This window comes from Podarcis liolepis (genome assembly GCF_965112155.1).
Source record: "Podarcis liolepis genome assembly, chromosome: 7".
Taxonomy (NCBI): domain Eukaryota; kingdom Metazoa; phylum Chordata; class Lepidosauria; order Squamata; family Lacertidae; genus Podarcis; species Podarcis liolepis.
The window spans coordinates 66,988,532-67,009,456 of NC_139561.1; the positions used below are offsets into that span (position 1 = coordinate 66,988,532).

At 43.1% G+C, this 20,925-nt stretch overlaps 1 protein-coding gene and 1 long non-coding RNA gene across 6 annotated transcripts in view; one reads left to right on the forward strand and one right to left on the reverse strand.

Moving 5' to 3' along the window:
• ZDHHC18 (zDHHC palmitoyltransferase 18) overlaps positions 1-20,925 on the forward strand; it is a 33,614-nt gene that overhangs the window by 2,951 nt on the left and 9,738 nt on the right. For all 5 annotated transcript variants that reach the window (XM_083511993.1, XM_083511994.1, XM_083511992.1 and 2 more), the window contains exons 2-7: positions 6,170-6,330; positions 12,656-12,805; positions 15,234-15,371; positions 15,764-15,812; positions 16,726-16,828; positions 19,120-19,229. In XM_083511993.1, coding sequence (XP_083368119.1) covers positions 6,170-6,330; positions 12,656-12,805; positions 15,234-15,371; positions 15,764-15,812; positions 16,726-16,828; positions 19,120-19,229 — 711 coding nt within the window. The remainder of the gene's footprint in view (positions 1-6,169; positions 6,331-12,655; positions 12,806-15,233; positions 15,372-15,763; positions 15,813-16,725; positions 16,829-19,119; positions 19,230-20,925) is intronic.
• Positions 7,241-11,483, reverse strand: LOC310710864. Its single transcript, XR_014528286.1, has 2 exons — positions 8,473-11,483; positions 7,241-8,434 (listed from the first exon to the last, which is right to left on the reverse strand). It is a non-coding gene; the product is annotated as an uncharacterized lncRNA (long non-coding RNA).

Here is a 20,925-nt window from a genome sequence, read left to right on the forward strand (position 1 = left end):
TTAAGAACAGTTTCAGGCTAACAACGGACCTCCGGAATGAATTAAGTACTTAACCCAAGGTACCACTGTACTGAAAAGGCACAGTGAAGTAGGCATGGTTTTTACACTCCTTTTGAAAGGGAGGGTGTGCTTACTTCTGACCCCAACAGGGGAGGGAATTTTGTGATTCCAGTGCCACTGCTGTAATAAAGTTTCTGCTTTTGGATAAGCGCTAAATCCCCCCCCCATTACATTTCTTAGGGCTTAGGGTAGCTTCCCCCCACCCCGCCAATTTATTCTTGCATCAACATTGTGAGATATGTTAGGTGTGAGAAAGCAATTGATACAAGATCATCCTGGAAACATCTGGCAGAGTTCACTTTCTCTCCCACTGGTGGGAGTCCCATTGGCAGCAGTAGCCCATAAAAAGCCCTTAAAATAATGTGTTGTGGAGAGAGGCTGAGCCAGTAACACTTGGCCTCTTCTTACATTCTTACTGCTGGCATAGCTCTCCTCTGAAAATGGAGAAACTTTGCTTGGTGCCCACAGCCCACACAAGAAGCACATCAAAATACTGCCTAGTGAAGGCAACCTGCATTGCATGTTTTAATTGTAAGAAAAAGCATAATAAGAACAGTCACAGTGTTAGGAATACCAGAAAACTGGGGAGAGGTATTGACATCCCTTTCCTCCACCATCTTTCTCAGCCCCCTCTCTCCCATGCCACCAAGGTGTTAGCAGTTTTGTATTGAATTGTTAGGATCCTCCAAGGCATTTTACGACGGATCATAACCAAAGATTAAAGGCAAGATGTACATCATTAAAATAAATAAATGTGCAAGACTTTGGGCTTCTCATCTCACTCAGCCTGTATGTGTGCATGCACATTTGTTCTAATAGGAAAATAAGGGGGCGGTGCTTCTCTTTCCCCACTTTGTCTTCCAAGTGCCCCATGAATGGACCTGAGTGAATCTTTTCACCATTGGTTATTTTAGGCTAACATGAGTGAAGAAAGCTGACTTGACTCATTGAAAGTAAGATCTGAGGTTGGGATGATTTAAGAAGTTGTTTTTCAGTGAATAGCACAAACATTCAAGAAGTTAACTTCAGATGACACCATAGGAGAGACTGCCACTTCTTAAATTTGCTCCAGAGCTTAGGTGGAAATGCAAGACATCATTAGAAAGGGTACGATTCATTGTGGTCTTCTTGCAGAGTAAGGTGCATAATTGTCTATGGGGTAGGGAGAATGCAAAGAGCCACTAGGAGCTACATACATGAAGTTAGATGTTCATGCAAGTGAACGTTTGACTGAGCCCTGTCTGACTTGTGTTCATATTCTAAGCCACTTGTGGGCTGTGTTTGTGTGAGAGGAAACAAGATCTTCTGAAGGCATGTTAGCTCTCTTGCAAAGGCAGGTGGAAGTGAGTCAGGTGTGTATGTGTGTGTTCAGTGTTGTGCTAATGAGTATGATAGAAAGGTCAGCAGTTTGAATCTGTGCGATGGAGTGAGCTCCCATTGCTCTGTACCAGCTTATGCCATACCAGTTCAAGTAGATAATTAGGTACTTCTGCGATGGAAAGGTAAATGGCATTTCCATGTGCTCTGGCACTCATCACGGTCCTCCGTGCACCGGTAGCGGTTTAGTCTTGCTGGCCACGACCCGAAAGGCTGCCCATGGACAAATGCCGGCTCCCTCGGCCTGAAAAGTAAGATGGGTGCCACAGCCTTTGACTGGACTTAACTATCCAGGGGTCCTTTACCTTTACCTGCTAATGCGTAGAATTGAGGCAGTTTTCCAAGATACTGCTGCCACATGGAGACCGCTTGAAACTGTCTCCATTGCTCCATTTGGGGTGTGCTAGCTTGTATCAGGTCTGCAGGGCTTGTCTCCCATTCTGCTAGAGTTGTTTGGCAGCAGTGTGGGGACCATTCAGCCTATTCAGCTGCCATGCATAAGCATTCTCCAGCAGCTTCTATATCAACCTTGTAAATGTCCACCAAAGTGTGTAGGCAGCTTGAGAGCTGGCATCCGGTTCCTTGCTGTCTATGACTAACAGGTGAGTGCTTAAATACATGTCTGCCATATCATGAGAAACAACTCTTAATCTCCTTCTAACGTGCAATTAAGACATCTCTGTTAGACTCTTTACACTGACTAGAGGCTTTTAGCCAGGAATGGGTGGGGTGGGGGGACATACTGTGTACCAGCTTCACGTTGTGGTATCTGGTGTTTTGCCAAGAATGGTATTTGGCTCCCCTGTTAAAAAACCCTTTAAGGGGCGGCATCTTTTGTTACTTACACCCTCTCGGACCACTGGGATTAGCACCACTGTGGAGAAGGAAAAGTAGTGGAGGATTCAGGGATGTATGTGAAGGGCTTATGACATGTCCCTCTGCCCTTGGTTGCACAAAAGAGAAATCAAAGGACAGCTGCAGCAGATGATACTAGTGTTGATCTGGTGTGGCTTCACAACTGAACTTGGGAGATGCATCAGAGTCCTCTAATCCTCTCATGACTAGGTATCAGGAAGTATTTGGGCAGCTTTTTTGTATGTGTTGGGAGTCCGTATGATTATCAGTGCTTATAATAGTAAAGTCCTTCTGCAGTGGGCGGGGGTGTTCTGTGTTTTCCTTATGTAAACGGTGCATTCCCCAGAGTGCTGGTTTTGTCTAAAGCCTCTGCTTGCGTGTCCACCTCTCCTTGTCTTTGGTAGAAATTTAATCTTGGGAGTTTTAGCAGCTAGGCCCTGTTATTCCGTTCCAGCCATTAGGAGAGTGGAGTTGTAAGCTTTGTCTTCGCTACTGCAAAACTGTGGGCCAGTTTAATATGTTTATCCAGCCCATGTGACCTGCACTGTGGATGGATCTTGGTACTGGTGTGATTGTGGCATTCCCTCATTATATGCAGTAGCACTAGCCCCATGCCATCCTGTACCACACCACACATGTCAACTACCTAAACATAAACAGAGACCAGCCGCAGTACCCTAGCTGCCTGTAAATCTACATCCAGTTGTTTTCAGTCACAGAAAACCTTAACCACCTTCAGCTTTGACTTTATATTCTCAGAAGCTGACTTTGCTTCAGAAGACATATTAATGCTGTTCCTTAAGTTGACAAGCTTCCTCTCTGGAATTTTCTCTCCCCCTCCCCTGCTAGATCAAAAGTTGATGTGATTTTGAAAAGTGAAATAGTGCCTTGGAATAACTAGGGGCTCTCTCCTCTACTCATAGCCATGTAGTTTTGCAGATTGGAGGGCTGGAGCTAGAAGGGACCTTTGCCATTCTTTCGCTTGTGTACACTTCCCCTTTCTGCCCACTGTTCAGCGAAATCCATGCTTCTTTTGCCTTGGCTGCAAGGCAGACTACAAGATGCTGGCTGGCAGGGGGGTTTTGTGCTGTTTTCCATTGGCTTGTGCTTTTGGTTATCTGTAGTAGGGGTGGGGATGAAGGGGGAAGCGTGCTTCTTCCTCAGCCAGTGTGCTGGGTTCAAAGGCTGTTACTCCAGAATCCATGCAAATATAAATACGTTATTGTTGAGATGATCCATTTCTGGACCGCCTCTCCCTATATAAACTGTCCTGGACTCTGTGTTCATCATCTGAAGCCCTTCTTTGTATGCCTCCTCGGTTTGAGGTCCAGAGGGTGGCAACATGAGAATGGGCCTTTTCTGTAGTGGCTCCCTGTTTGTGGAACACTCTCCCCAGGGGGGTTTGTTTGACGCCTTCAGTATATACATTTTAGATACTTGGGGAAAACGTTCCTCTTCAAACTGGCTGATTAATATACTACAGCCTGTTAAATGTATCTGTGGGAAAGGGGGGGTATTGTTTTGTTGTTTTGGTTCGATTTTTTACTTGTGTTTTATCTTGTATTTTATTCTGTGAACTGCCCTGAGATCTTTTGATGAAGGGCGATATATAAAATCAATCAATCAATCAATCAATCCTAGTTAGCCTTTGAAACAGCCCTGTTTAAGTAGCTGATAAGCTTAAGTAGCTGCTTGGGATCCACTAAAATCAGTAGGGATTAGTAAACATATGTTATATGTTGCATCCTGCTCGTGATAAACATTTCAGAGGAAGCAGGGCTTGTGCTGAATTTCCCCCCACTGAGCAGGGTTGTGGGGCTTTTAGCTGGTCTCTGCAGCCATGCTTCGAATGGCAGATGCCAAGAAGTGGTAATATTGATCACCAAGCTGTGTGAAATTTCACCTGTTGATTTTCACAGACCAAACTGCCGTTTAAAGACACAGGATCAGACAAGGGCATTTTTCCGTGGTTAGTTGACAAGCCTCTGTCACAAACTGTGCTTCTGCCATAGTCTTAGTATCAGCTCATTCACTGCACCTTCTGCAGCCTTTGTGGCTGTCTTTCTGCCAAACAACCCCAGGCCTTGAAAATCTGTTCTTTACTGAAAAGAACAGAACAGAAATAGTATTAATTTACCTCATGACACACAGCTCACTCCCACTTCTCAAATCAAGCTCCCACCCACCCTGCTTCTCCTTTTAAAAAAGAATGCCATGGTTACCCTTGACAACTCTAGGCCCAGCGTGATCAGGTTCTCCCTCGCTAATTTCCCCCTCTCCCAGATATGGCGACATTTCCTTGGACTATACTTGTGGTCTCATATATTGAAACCCTAAATAAGGATTCAAATGTCATTGCCACCTCTGGATTCAGATGGAGTTACTGTTCTTTTATTTAAAAAATTGTTTGGATCTGGCTTCGTTAACATCAGACGCAACAGTTCCGGTAATCTGGCCACCCACTTTCGTGGACCAGAGTACAGTCGTACCTTGGAAGTCGAACAGAATCTGTTCTGGAAGGCCATTCGACTTTCAAAACACTTGGAAACAAAAGCACGGCTTCTGATTGGCTGCAGGAAGCTCCTGCAGCCAATAGGAAGTCATGGAAGCCCTCTTGGATGTTCGGCTTCCAAAAATAGTTCGCAAACCAGAACAGTCACTTCTGGATTAGCGGCATTCGGGAGCCAAAATGTTCGAGAACTAAGCTGTTCGGAAACTAAGGTACAACTGCATAGCTCAGAGTGGATGCTGGAAGCACAGGGTCTGGTGGCATGTCCACCTTGAGTTAAAGAGCAAGGGGGAAACAGCTGTGCTTCAGCAAGGTGATCCAAAATTGCTGGAGGCAGTGAAGCTTGTTCTAACCAGTGGATTCACTGTGTTTTCCAACACCAAATAATTGTGAACCAGTGTGAGCCAGACAAATATTGGCATTGTCAAGTCTCATGCAGTCACACTGGCACTGGGTAGCCATTGACAAGTAACTTACCTCATAGTCCCTGTTCTGCTTCAGTGAAACATAATAACTGTGGCCTCCCTCACAATATCTCTGTGATAGAAATCTAAAAAGATATTCAACTATTTGTTCATTAAAAATGGAGCTGTATCCATTATATAAAAAACAATGATAAAAGTGGATATATACACAGCAGGTTAATAAGATAAGAGGGCATCAGCTCTGCGACTAAACAGTCTTTAGAAACTGTATCAGGCTTACACTTGAAAGAACTTATTGGAGATGTGTTGAAAAAAGGAGGGAAAAATAAAGTAACTCTAGTTTGTAGATTTGCTTTCTTCAGGATTTAAGGAAAAACTAGATTTTTAAAAAATTGAATTTATATACCGCTCCATACCCAATAACTCCCCCCAGCAAAAAAGCAACAACACATTTTAAAAGGACTGTGTAGTAGGGAAGGATTTACTCCAGGAATAAGCTATGACTGATACAATGATTCTTACCTCATAAGATAGCTATTGCTGTCCACTCTGCCCCTTAATCCAGCCTTGCATTTAGCAATTTGCCTGGCAGGCATAGGTGACCAGGAGTTTTATGTAGGCAGGCATATGAAACTCTGTAAAGGGAAGGGGCACTAGATCAAACTGTCCCTCATCCACTCTGTCCCAACTCCACAACGAGCATGGATGCACAGGCAAATTTGCTTCTTAGCCAATGAGTAATTTTTGTAACTTTTGTGAGCTTATTTGCAAAGCGGTCCTTAATCATATTCTTCTAAAAGATCTACAGAATTTTGCAAGGTGGAATCTGAAGAAGTTATGATCTGTTGGCTCCAGTGGCCAACTAAAAGAAACTGTCCGCGAGTGTAGTGTTTGTGTGGTGAATGGAGGCCCTACTTCAAAAATGTGTTGTTCTTTTTTTCAGCTGTCCCTTCTTGGCTCGTAACCTGACCTTGGCCATTCCCATCATTGCTGGCATCCTGTTCCTCTTTGTCATCAGCTGTTTGCTGCAGACCAGTTTCAGAGATCCTGGTATCCTGCCCAGAGCCACCCCCAGTGAAGCTGCAGACCTGGAGAAATGGATAGGTGAGGTTCTAGTTGTCATTCTTCTACATTCTTGGAAAAATTTTAAAGCTCTGCTCGTGATCTCATGGTATGCAACATCCTCGTTTGAGCATTTTCCTGAGTCTGAGGCTATCATGAAGGGAGACAAAGCAGTTGCCAGATCTTCACTGGAGGGACCCAATGACTTAAACCTTTTCTAGGGAAAAACCGTGGTGACAGTGAGCAGCAGGCCCGTCCTATGTGACATTGCCTTTCCAAAATCTCCAAGAGAGATGAAGCCTGGGGACCTAGGAGTGTGAATTCATTGTAGTAGGAAGCTGGGTCCTAAAATGTTTCAAATAAGGGAATTGCAGATGTCTCTAGCTTCCTGTTGGATCTAACCCTTTATAGGTCACATGACCAATTTCCCAGATGACTCAGCCAGATAACATAGTTCTGTTTCCTCTGCCCCAGGCATGTCCAACCCCCAAGAGTCTGCAATCTACTCCCAGTATAAAAAAAATTGGCAGTGATCTACCCATTGTCATTGTATGGAGGAGGAGCGTGCATGGGGTGGGTGGGTGGGTGGAAGGGAAGGATTGCCCACAGTTGTTGAGCTTTTCTTGGAGGGGAGAGAGAAGAGTTGCTGAGCTTTTTTAAAGAGAGTATGCCAAAAATCCCTAATAGGCTGCTAATTAATGCGTCTAGCGCTAACAACCGCCCACTAGACTTGACGGAGCGACAGAGAGAGGGGGGCGGGGGGGCGGACCTATCTCCCAGGGATCTACCTGTCGATCGCGGTCGACCGGTTGGACATCTGCTCTACCCTACTGCAAAACTTGGGTTGTTTTTGTTGTGACTTCTACTAATAAAAAATGCAATCCTTTATGTGTTGTGATGGTGGCTCACTGAGCAGTCAGTCCAGAGTTACCAAGAGCAAAATGATTTTCCAAAAGCAAACAAGATTTTCCAAAAGATCTCTATGCTTCCTTTTTTGCCAGTGACATTCAAGGCATCTGCAAACATTCCATAACAACAGCAAACAGAATAAAAACATGTCATTAGTACAAAATAGTAGATGAAATCCACCATTAACTAATTCAGTAAACTCATCTTCATATCAAACTGGGCAGACTAGTATAGTGATACACACCAGTCCCTACAACAAATTATATTTAAATCGCCCAAATTGTCAAAAAGATAAATATGAAGTGACCAGGAAAAGAGATGCGAATTTATTGGCTTAAATATGAATGAATGAATCTTTATTTGCATCAGCCATAACAATAAAACAACAATATGGTATACAAAAAATAGAAATAAAAAGTCAATTATATGAAATACATTTTAGCATTTTGAATAAATAGTCAAATAGTGGATCTTATTCTGATTGCCCCAGCTAAAAACCTTGCAACCTTTGCTATTGGCTTAAATATTGTACCAGCCTTCTCATTTCTGCACTGTGGCTTGGAACAAATTCTGATGCAGGCATAGTGAGTGTTGAACTTGGAACTTATCCTGTGTTTTAGCCTTGGTGGTGATAAGCTGTCAGATCATTTCTGCCAATTCCTCATCTGAGCCAGATATTTATTGTTGCTGTTTAGGGCTAGGCAATAACTGATTTTCAAGATTGCAATTTATAACCAGCTAAATATCATGATACATCGATATATCATGATATCTGAAATAAGGAACTACACAGAGGCGAACAGGACAATGTCCTGGCAACTGCTACTACTTAAAGGTCTAAAACTGATAAATGATGATATTATCAATCACATCATGGTCACTTTTAGCAGCAGCCAAGCCAAAATGCATCCAAATGAGACATTTGGTTTTGGGCTTGGCTACAAAATGGTGGTATTCCAGACAATCCAAAGTACGGTGATGAGTTATAGTGAATACAGATAATCTGAGACTGCAAGCAGGCTGCTAGGCAGCAGTCTGATGGCAGCAGAACTATTAACAGAGAGGGCACAGAAGCAGCAAGAGCCTGGCAGCAGTGGCACAATAATCAGCAGCCCGTGAAGCCTCGGCACGGCAGTGGGCGGCAGCAGCAGAAGCAGTGGCAGCCAGTTAGGCCTTGTGGTGGCGGCAGTAGTGGTGGTCTGCAAGGCCTTGCAGCAGTGGCAGAAGCGGTGACAGCCTGCAAGGCATTGTCATGCCGGTGGCAGTAGCAGCGACTTGCAAGGTCTTGCAGTGGTGGCAGGAGATAGTAGCAGAAGCACAGGTGGCCTGCAAGGCCTCGCTGAGGCAGGCTGCCACAACTTCTGCCACCAACTCCCACTACTGCCAGGAGGACTTGCTGGCCACCGCCACTTCTTGCCACCACGGCGAGGCCTCGCAGGCTGCCACTACTATTGCTGCCATCTCCTGTCACTGACGCAAGGCCTCGCAGGATGCCACTCCTGCCGTCACCTCCTGTGACTGCTGCAAGCCCCAGCAGGTTTCTGCTGCGAGAACTCGCAGACCACCACCGCTTCTGCTGCCAAATCCTGTCACCACTGCGAGGCCTCACAGGCTAATGCTGTTACTGCTGCCACTTCCCATCGCCACTGCAAGGCCTCACAGGCTGCTGCCATCACTCTCTTGCAGGCCACCGCCTTTACTGCAGCTATATTCCGTTGCTGCCGTGAGGCCTTGCAGGGTGTCATTATTGCAGCTACCTTTTGTCACTGCCTTGAGGCTTCGCATGCCGCCGCTGCTACAGCTGCCACCTCCCGTCACTGCTGTGTGTCCTTGCAGGCTGTCACTGCTACTGCCACTGCCTCCCATCGCTGTTGTGAGTCTTCGCAGGGTGCTGCCGCTACTGCCATCACTCTTAGCACTGCTACAAGGCCTCGCAGGTCACCACTGCTTATGCCACCACCGCTACTGCCCCCAGCTCCTGTTGCCACTGTGAGGCCTCGCAAGTTGCCACTGTTCATTCTGCCGCCGCAAGGCCTTGCAGGTTGTCGCTACTACTGCCGACACGTACTGCGGTCATGGCAAGCTGTTTCTGCCACTGCTGCTTCTGCCTCCTAGCCTCTGCCTCCTGCCTGCTGGCAGTCCCAGATTATTTGAATTCACTAATGACTCATTGCCCTACTTTGGATTGTCCTGAATACCACCATTTGGTAGCCAAGCCCAAAACCAAAAGTCCTGTTGGGATGCATTTTGGCCTACTGATGAAACCGAGTGTGTGATGATTGATAATACTGTCATTTATCCATTTTAGACCCCTTAGTAGCAGTTGCCAGGATATTGTCCTGTTTGCCTCTGTATAGTTCCATCCTTATTTCAGACATTGTGGTAGTTTGCAATGTTTAGCTGGTGATATTGTGAGGTTTAGCTGGTGATAACATTGCAGTGTTTAGCTGGTGAGTTATTGCGATGTTTAGCTAGTGAGTTATTGCAATGTTTAACTGGTGAGTTGTCACGATGTTGAAAACCAGATATCGCCCAGCCCTTATACACATTGTGATTCACAATATATTGCCAGCTCAAATATTATGAAACAATTATCACAATGTGAACTTCAAACCGGTTTTGGACGATATATTGCCCAGCCCTTTTGCCATTCCATTCCTCTGAAGCAGTTTGAGGGGCAGCTTGTGTGAGTTAAACAATCTTTCTCTCTCTAATTCAGAGCACAGAGGGAAAACAGCTTCTAGCTGTCTGTCATAATTTGTTTCTGGCTGTTCACTTGTAGGTGACCAGGTAGGGAAGCTTACAAAGTTGTTGGAGAGGAGAGGTTACACCAGAACTGACTGATTTTTGGGGGCAGGCACACTAGAGTAAATTTTCATGGAGTAATAACTTATATAAACATTGTAAGGTCACTATTTTATTCAGCATCTAGTCTCCCACCAGAAGTGCATTTAATGCTGCATCTTAAAATTCATTGGATTGGTAAAAGGAGGGGAAGGATGGCTTACTCGAAATCCATATGATCCCAATTTATTAGGAATTGGAAGTGTGAGTTTAAACCAGTCTTTTCCTGTGCCCAAGCTTTGTGATTGAGGAGCCAAATACCTGTTCTCGTGGCTTTACTGATTCTTCAGATACATTTTTGGAGGTTTGTTGACAGGTCTGATGGACATTGATTGGCTTGTTTAGAACTGGTTTTATTTATTGGTTTAATGTATATTTTAAACCGTTTTGTGATTTTATTATATGAAAGCTGGTAAAGAAGCGTATTATAATGTCATCCCTGTTCATTTTGCCCACTAAAATCTAAAGAACTACATTTTGAGTGTAATTCAGTTATTTGCAAATCAATTTATCCAGCAATATGGAACTGTAACTTAAATGACAATGAGGAGCTGTTGTGGAGAAGGAAATAGAGTTGTAAGGGTAAGGAACCAAATACATGGGACAAAAGTCAATTGTCCAGATGCATTTTAGAGTTGTGATACTGGTTGGAGTCTAACTCACATGTAAATGCATATTACTCCTATTTTGTCCCAACTGCAATGCTTTCCCATTTGCTTCTGAGTTCAGTTCAAAGCATGGCATTCACCTTTACTGCTGTAAGTGGTCTGAAGCATGTGTTGCTGTGGAAATGACTTCTTCCATATGTTATTTCCCAATTCCTTAGATCTGCAGGGGAGGTGTGCTGATGAAATGATTTTTAAATGTACAGTTGTTTATAGCCAAGTAGCCTGGATTTGCTTCTGGCTGTGATTTTATGTTCTATGTTAACTGTATTTTCTGAATACAGATTTAACTACTGAAGCTGCATGCCACTGAGAATCCAGCTAAATAAAATGAACTCTTCTGCCATGCTAAGAATTATTGTGCAATAGCACTACAGAAAAAATGTCTGGAGGCTGTGTTCAGTAGCTTCTCCCGTTTACTTAGCTTCAGCCTGATAGTGTGATGCTAGCTGGAAGTGTTTGGATATGAAGGAGATAAGGTAGAAAGTTGGCATATTTTATGTTTCACAGTGGATCAGATTATAGATTTGACTAGCAGCAATTCTATAAAGAAAGCACTTAAAGCAGGAATGTCAAAGATATGCCCACAGATTGTATCAGGTCCTCTGAAGGTCTTAAATGCTCGAATTGTCATCTTTTTGCTGGAGTCATCTTAAGCCATCACTGTGTGCAAAATTTACAAAGCAAGAGTACCTACTTAGAATTTCTTAACAGTTTAAGGCACAACTAATCTGTTGTAAGTGATCCTTACTATTCAGACTTGTCAGTGGTCCACAGTATTTTTACTCTTTTCATGTGTGGAATGCACCTTAATCAAGCATTAGCCACCCCCCTTCCTTTTCTGGCAGAGAGTGTGTTGCCTTTGGCTGCTGTTTGGCAGAGGGGCTCATCTGCCGAGTAGCAGCCAAGGAAACCTCCTACCTCCCTTTCCAGCTCTGAAGCAAGGAAGCAGGCAGGATCTTGCCCCCTTGGCTCTGTATGACTGAAGTGCTTTAGGCACCTTAGGCACACAATTGCCAAAGAATCCAGTCTTGTTGCCAACCTTGGTATTGGAGAGGGAGCCAGGGATTGTCGTAGAGTTGCTGGGACAATCCCTGCCTACCTCTGTAGTTTCAAAGCCTGGAAGTTAGGATAGATGCTGATCATGCTCATTGGGGTAGGGACTGTCTAGCTGCCCTCATTAGTGGAGCAAGCAAAGATGTGGAAGCCTGCTTAAGAACATAAGATGTGCTCTTGCTGGATCAGACCATAGCTGGCCCACCTATTCCAGTATTCTTTGCAAGGATCCAAGCAACCAGCAGACACTAGGTGGCCCACAAAAATTTGGTTGGTGGTAGACCATAATATAGCACCTGCTTGCTACAGAGCTGCAAAAAAATCTCCACAATTCTAAAGCCTCTTACCTGTAGCCAGGGGCCTGTTCTGTTGAATGTTGTAGCCAGGCTTGTAGCACCATAGAGCATAAGGACTGGATATAGGAATCCAAAGAGAAATCCTGTACAAGATCAGGCTGCCAGTTTATCTTTCTAAAGAGAAAGACATGTGAGAATCAGAAAGGTCTGATTCTTTCTGTCTTGAGGTCAGTAATTCACACATCTATTTTCCACTCTGGCTTTTCTTAAATATCTAATTCAAGTAAACTTTCATTTTAAAATACGGTGTATGTTCTGAACATGGGTTGTTTGTTCAGAATCCTACACTTTTTGTATGAGTTATAATATTGTATAGACATGAGGAACAATGCATATTTAAAAATTAGCCTCCAAAAGATGCACTGCAAAAATGGATTCTGTTTCATACCTGTGGCGTTTTATTGTTCAGATGGCATGTGTGTGAGTTGCGAGTTCTGCTTTTGGACAGGGGACTCAATGAGAAGATGGTCACATTCCCTCCATCCCTGTGTTCCCTTCTCGGATGAGTGTAATATGTGGATGTTTTTGCCTTTGCAGACAGCCTGGGCACTTCAACCTACCGCCCACCTGCCCGCACCATGGAAGTTGTTATAAATAAATACATGGTGAAGTTGAAATACTGCTATACTTGCAAAATGTTCCGTCCTCCCAGGACCTCCCACTGCAGTGTCTGTGACAACTGTGTAGGTAAGTTCAGAAAGAGTTGCCTTACAGGCTGTCAGGGTTGCAGTTCTTACCTAATCTTCCTGCTTCACTGAAGGCCAGAAATGTGTGAATTTGAGGCAGTGTGTCTCCTCTTCCATAATCAATCTCAGCTATGCCCCAAATGATGATATTTGAGTCTGGGTAGGCATACGAAGAGAAGTATTGTCTATTTGCAGAGTGAAGAGAGGGCTGGTCAGGACTTCCATTGGCTGGTTGATGGGCTTCATTGTGCTTAACAGATCGGATAGGCTTCATTGACTGTTGCGCCTCCCCACCCCAATTTTTATTGTACTCCCATCTCCATTTTCCTGTTTTTGCTGCTTCAGTAACCGTCCCCCCAATGCCAGACTTCAAACGTGAAAGCCTCAGTCTTGGAAGAACAATAATCTCTTGTTCTAAATTGCTCCAGGATTCTCTCTTGTGTACATGCAACAGATTAACCAAGCCATTTCTCTAGTGTCTTGGAGGAAGAATACATGAAACACAATACTTGTAGAATTTCTAAGGTGTATGATGTTCTTTTTTATGTAAATTGCAGTGACTAGACAGTACTCCCCTCACTGAACACACACATACACAAAAATACATGCATTTTGAAAGCAAAACATTGGTTTCCTTGATATAGGATTTAAACTGGCACATTGCACTGATTTGGGGAGCATCCTCTTGGAGAAGGGGAGATGTATATTCCTGGGAAAGATTGCCAAGTTCTTAGACATGCTAGGATCTGTTGAAGTAGTTATGGAGAGGTGACACAACAATATTGAGCGCAATGTAACCTTGCTGAAAATTCAAGGGACAGGCAAGTTGCAAAAATATTTCTGCTTTAAAGAAAATTCAGCCCTAAATGCCTTCCATTCCTGGGCTGTTTGTAATGGTGAATTTTTCCTTTAGCAGTGGATTGTAATAAACATTAAAGGGCATATCAAGACATGAACAAAAGCTGTGGATACGCCCACATTGTTAACTCTTGCCAGGATGTATAGTGCTTCAGGGGAGGGGGAGGTCTCTGGGAGACAATCAGTCATGAAATGGATTGCTGGATGCTTGAATTGCGCAGTTTCTTTCTCCCGTTCTCTTTCTATATATGCTAAGGCAGTCTGATGAGTATACCTTCAAGAATCCAGTCTGAAAACAGATTTCCTTCCTCAGCCAAGTACATGTATAGTCATGTAGGTTATAGAGAGCAATTACAAGAACCAACTCGAAGGAAGTGTAATGTTAGGTTGAGTTGCTGGGCAGCACAGAACAACCATGTTCTGGGCAGGCTATGGCCAGCAGCCATTCAAAGGCTTTTCAGTAAGACATATGTTTTATATTCATCCAAAGATCTCAAGGCAGTTTGCAGCATAAAAATACAAAATAAACAGTATTCTTTGTGTGTGTAAGAGAGAGGAGGGTGAGGAATATAGGATCAGGGACCAGATATTACAACATGACTAGTGTACTTGTTTTTGTACAAGTAAGGCCACAAATCCTTGCTTTGGGAGTCTTTAAATGCATATAGATGTGGTAGTGCTGCAGGACAAGGAATATAATTTATAACAGGATAGATCCACGCAGTGGGCACAATGGCTAAAGGAAGACTTGGAGTTGGCTTTTCCACAACCAAGCCAACACCTGAATGTCCCCCGAAAGGTCAGCCCTCAACAAGGTTATGTGTGATACAATCAGAAGCATCCATTGATTTCAGACAAAGTGACTTAAAATGGCCACAGCCCTCTCCTTTTTTCTTTTTTTAAAAATCAAGTTATTATTCTCACTATGTATATGTTAGAAGAGGACATGGTCCTAAGAGTGGCCTCCAGTATTATTATTTTTTTGCAGTGCATTTTACTTGAAATATACTTGAAATGCTGAAAATAAAGCTGCCAATATAATAATGCTACTATACAAATCTATTGTGTGACTCCACTTGGAATGCTTTGTACAGTTCTGGATGCCACACCTAAAAAAGGATGTTCTAGAGTTAAAAAAGGAAGCAGAAAGAGGCAACCAAAATAATCAAGGAACTGGAGCAACTGCCCAGAGAGGAATGCTTACAACTTTTTAGGTTAGAAAAAATGTCAACTTTGGGGGCACAAGATAGAAATGTTTAAAATTATGCATAGCGTAGAGAATGAGTACAGGAGTGAGTTCCCATCTTCTCCCTCCCTCAAAATACTAGACCTAGTGGGACATCCAATAAAGCTGAATGATGGAAGATTCAGGACAGACAAAAAAGAATATAGTACACAATATAAAGTGGAATTAATGGAATTAACTACCATAGGATGTAGCGATGGCCACCAACTTAAAAGGGAATTAGACAAATTCATGGTGCTGCTATGCTTCTTTTGCTTTTGTTTTCCTTGGGTGTGTGGTATGTAAACCACCCTAATATTATCATCTTGTTGCCTTCCCCCCACAGAACGGTTTGATCACCACTGTCCCTGGGTGGGCAACTGCGTAGGGAAGCGAAATTATCGATACTTCTATGCCTTCATCCTCTCCCTCTCCTTCCTGACAGCCTTCATCTTCGCTTGTGTCATTACCCATCTTGCCCTGCGTAAGTACAGTTTTAATAAAGTACTTTCTGAACCAGAAGCTCTTCAGCTGTCCCTGTAGGTGTCTGGGTGAGCACATTTCCAAGCCAGGATGCTTTTCAATGCACCATGCCACCAATCTCTTTGGATGGAGGGAGAATTTACAACACCAAGCCAACTGTAAAGTGTTATTTAAAAGCTGGTAGAACACAACATTTTACATACGTGCATTATCGTGCTAAATTTAGGCAAACCTATCCAGGATAGCCCAAAACTTGCCTCACTGCTTCAGTCTTCCTGAGAACCTGGGCTTCCAGAAGGGTTCTGTATGCTGTCAGTGTCACGTGACCTCTTGCATGCTTGAAATATAAAATGGCTTCGTTCAACTCATTCCTCTTTTTGCTTTGCTTTGCAGGCTCCCAGGGAAGTGATTTTCTCACTGTTTTGAAAGCAACACCAGCAAGATATCCTTTCACTATCGGCCTTCCTTCCCCCCTCCCCTCCTTTTTTTGTTGGGGACAAAGAAAGAGCCAGTTTAGCATAACAGATTCTAAAATCTAAAATGTCCTTCAATGTGTTTTCTGAGTGGGTAAAGCAAGAAACAGCCAAACTCTCATGATCACTCACACAGGGAATCTTCTTCTAGCAGGCAAATAAAACTTTTGCTTTGGGGCTCGATCTTTGTTAATCATCTCTTTTTTTCTTTTTGCAGAATTGTCCACATAATTCTGCCTAACAGCTAGGACTGATACAAAGAATGGCTTCATTTTGTAAAAATTTGACTACGTAGCCCCGTGTTTTCAATCGTGCCCAATCTGAAAAACAAATTCTCAGTGGCCCAAAGCAGAAATAATATACAGCCCTGTGATGTGATCAGACTTCCCTTGATGCAGCTTGCCTGGTGCCATGTTCATTTCTTTTTGGTGTCAAATGGAGACCTTTTACATCTTCATTTTAACCTGGCCTGTGTGGCTGTTCTGTATGATGTACAGCTTTACTTTGTTGCCACCATTTGTTGTTAGTTTCATTTCCTTGTTTATGGGTTTTAAATTTTAAAAACCTGCTAATTTCTAGTACCTTTAACTAATCATTGAATCCTTTAAAGGACTGAAAAGCTGGGTATCTGATATTGCATATAAATAGCTAGAGATATCAGAAACTGAATCCTGGTCCTCTTGTAAAGTATGTTTCTTGTTTTAGTGAACTACTTATGATAATTATCAACCAGTTTTTTTGTTCATGCCACCTTCCAGAAATATGCTGAAAGTGGTTTGAGGGGTGGTAAACTAAAGGAAAAGATGCTTGTCTAGGGCTATTTGGGGTGAGTGGGTTCTCCACAATCACATACTGATGTTCCTTCCTTGACTCTTCACTCACTGTGTTGGAATTGGTGGTCTGTTTTTTCTCAGTATGGTCTATTTTTGGCCTCTCAGGGTTTCATACTTACTTAGTTGCCTCCAACTTGACAACCAATGAAGATGTGAGTATATATTTTTTCCATCTCCGTTCATCAAATAGAAGCCCAATCACTCCTTATTAGGGTTTTAAACCAATTCCATAATCAAGTGGTGCTTGCTATCCACTATTTCTGTCAGATTCTCATACAAAATCCATCTGATTTCATCAGGACAACTTTTTAATTGATTATACTAACTTCTTATTTGATGAGATATGTTATAGTCCTAATTCATGACTGGGGATAAGAGCAAAGCAGCCCTTTATGCTTCTAAAGACTTTTATTTTATATTTGAATTTGTTAGTTGCTCTTATATTTAAAGTGTTCAGACTGGCTTGCAAGAGAACAATAAAATTCTATATTATGTAAGACTTTAATCAACATATGGGGAACAAATCATTGTCATGCACTCCTCTATTGTGGAACTCTCTGCTCTGCACCTCAATAGATTTCATATATGTAAATGGGGAGAATACAGAGTAAGGCCTCTTAGATCTCCAGCATATCTAAGAAGGTGGAGAGGTAATGATGCAACAATGCAGCACCAGGGCTCTCTATGATAGCAAAGTGTCATTGTGTGATTTATGTGCTTGTCAGTACAGTGGTACCTCGGGTTACATACGCTTCAGGTTACAGACTCTGCTAACCCAGAAATAGTACCTCGAGTTAAGAACTTTGCTTCAGGATGAGAACAGAAATCGTGCTCCGGCAGCGCGGCGTCAGCAGGAGGCCCCATTAGCTAAAGTGGTCTTCAGGTTAAGAACAGTTTCAGGTTAAGAATGGACCTCTGGAACGAATTAAGTACTTAACCCGAGGTACCACTGTATGTACCAACTTTCATAATAGAACATTAAGATGGTACAAAAATGCAGATGGTGCTCTCCACTGAATGGTTATAAATTGTGCAAAAGTCAAAGGATTGTAGGAGACTTTCAGCAGAAAATGTATTGTATAGATGACACACACACACATGATTTCAGTTGATGTACTAAACAATTGCTGTGTTGTGCATTTTGAGCCCTCTTAAAAAGTTTAAGATTCAGCCACTAACTTGTCAAGAGAGGGAGTAGTGTTTGCATGAAACCCCTTCTTTGCTTCCCTCTAACCAAACAGTTGAAAGTCCCATCCTTTGGATTAGTGTGAGAAGATTTGTTAGCATTAAAATATACAGTTGTTTGTGATGGAACATTCACAAATAAATGGTGTGTGCTTTGAACTTGATATCTTTAAATTTGTAAATTTTCACTTGAATCACCCATGCAACCATTTTGGCTCCCAAGGTCCAAATTTCCCCACCCATCTGTCAGTCATAGGAAGTCATATGACTGAGCACTTGGTGGGGCCACCCATCTGTCAAAATCCCTGGGTGCTTTGCAAAACTTGTGTTCTTCTCTTCTAAGCCCCTATCTCAGACTCTTAAAAGAGGGAGATTTGTAAAGGGTTCTGCTAGTCTTCTTCCTTCTGCCTTTAACTCCCCAATCTCAGAGGATTAAAAGGGGAGCAGGAGGAGACTCACAAAGCTTTTTGCCAGTCTCCTCGTGCTTCCCTTTCTAAGGCTCCAAGATGAAGAACTTAAAGCAGGAGGGAGACTTACCAAAGGCTTTAAGACAGCCACAGTTTTCCGATTTGATCCTCCAGAAGCTCAAATGGGGGCACAGGCTATTTCAAAGGGTGTTTTTGCACAGACTTTAATCCCCACTCAGATGTTGAGCGGGGATTAAGTCCTGCTGCCTGCTGGGAATAGGATAGCACAGCCAGTGCAGGATTAAACCCCTGGTGATGTCTGCTAATGGGTGGGTGGACCTAGCTTTAAGAAAACGACATTGCATGTGAAATTAGCTTAGCCTGGTGGGAGTAGCAACAACATCTGAGGAGTGCCAGTTGCTTCCAGCCTTCCTGTAGAAGAGTGTTGCGGAACCTGTGGTCATCCAGATGTTGCTAGACTCCAACTGGACCCCTTGACCATGCTGTCTGGGGCTGATGAGAGTTCAACAATATCTGGAGGGCCACATCTTCCTTGCTCCTAATGCAGATAGATCATAGAAATTACCTAATCATGTTAACTAAAGGCAGCTGCAAGTTCAGTCACTTTGCATTCTGTGGACAGTTGTTTTCTTCAGAAATTCCTTCATTGCTGAAGTGTGCTGGCACTTCTGTGATTTACTGATTCTTGTTCATGTAGTCTATCTGCTCCAGACCGTATATGAATGACTCCAAGATGACTCCAAAATTATTTTATAGAGCATCCCAACACATGATTTTCATTATCTCCTGCCTCCCTTTCTTTCCCTAACCGTCTCTCTCTTGGATTGTAGCTCAAAGGAGCATGGTCAAATAAAAGAGGCTCTGAATTTGCCAACCCCTACAGCCATAAAAGTATCTTCACCAACTGCTGTGCAGTGCTCTGTGGACCATTCTATCCCAGGTAAGGGCACTTGCTCCAGAATACCTGCTCCTGAATCATGTTCAAGTTAGGAGATAGATACTGAACAGCAGTATGAATTGATGTGTGTGTCAATATTGATTTGATGGGTAAGATATCACAGAAACCCAAAAGACAGGGACTTGCTAACTTGCCTAATTTTGCTTCTACGTTCGAATTGTAAAGTTGAGAGGGATGTTGCTGTAATCTGCCATGACTGGCTTCTACTGCTACTCTGTGCTACTGTGCATGTAGGGAGAACAAAAGGGAGAAACAACCAGTGTGTCAGGATCACACAGGTGGCCCATCACCGTGAGTAAGGAAGAAATGGGCATGTGCTTCCAAAGGTGGGACGTTAACTGCAAAAACTATCTATACTGCTCAGAATGATATCTGCTTCCTCCTTACAGCTTGAGAGAGGTTGGTCACATTCATGCATAACACAAAGCTGAGGTTATTGGCTTAATAAATCATACTAAGCACAAAGTGCATGCAAATCAATTGCTTCCACCTCGTTCCTCCCCTGGTGAGAGTCTTCAAACACAGCACAAAGGGGATGGTTTGGCATTGCCTCTAAACCCAGCATTGAGGTTAGTTTTGTCCTAACAAACAGCGATTGCTCGCCAACCTTAAACCATGGTTTGTTGTTGGTTTACTGGTGGTGGCTTGTTAGGATGAAACAAACAATGATCCTGGGTTCAGATGCAACACTAAACTGTCCCCTTCATGGTTTGTTTACTTGCTCATGCCAGGAGAGGAGTGAAGCAGGACCGATTAAGTTGCATGCACGATACGATTTGTTAAGCCAAGAACTTTTGCTTACCATTATGTGCACACATGTCTGTTGAAACAACACAGAAACACATGCTCCTCTGCAAAACATAGACTTGGAAAGAAGGAGGAAATTAAAAGAGATGGCGGTGGGGAGGGCTTGGGGGACGAGACTTAAACTAAAGGCAAGCAAGAAATTAAATGTTGAATGATGCAGAGCTCACCTGATATATTTTTGCACTTGAGGCATGAAATTCAAGTTCATCCCCTTTCTCTGTCCTCTCTCTGCCCCTTAATATCACACACAAATTGCCTCCTTCAGGCAGCTTTTCCACTCAGCCTCATGACAGGCCCAGCCCTGGAAAGATGTCAGATCTGTAGTGGTCTGAATTGCAAGTGCTATTATGAGCATTTGACAATTGCTGCTGTGAGAAATCTCCACTGAGTAACATTCTTGTCTGTCTAGCACACAGTTCTTCTGTATTTACAGATCCAAGTTTAATCTACCTGGTGCCTCGCTGATAATCCTAATTTAGCAATCTTCATGTAGTCACAAGGGGGCAGAATTGGACAAAATGAAGTGCAATTATATCACTAGCATGTGGTGTTTATGAGATGACTCCTTGAAGGAATTCATGAAAACATAGACAGGAGGACAAGTTGTCAGCAAAAGGTTTTCCATGTACAGGGTTTGAGAAGGATGATTTGGGCAGGACCTTTTGTTTCTGTTAAGTGGTTTCTATGGTATCCTGAGAAAAACTGGACATCTATATGAGCTATAACTTTTCCACCGGGCGTTCGGCTTCCAAAGAATGTTCGAAAACCAGAACAATTCTGGTTTTCGTTTGTTCGGGAGCCAGAACATTCAGCTCCCAAGGCGTTTGGGAGCCAAGGTTCCACTGTAGTTGAAGAGCTCTTTCAGCTCAGC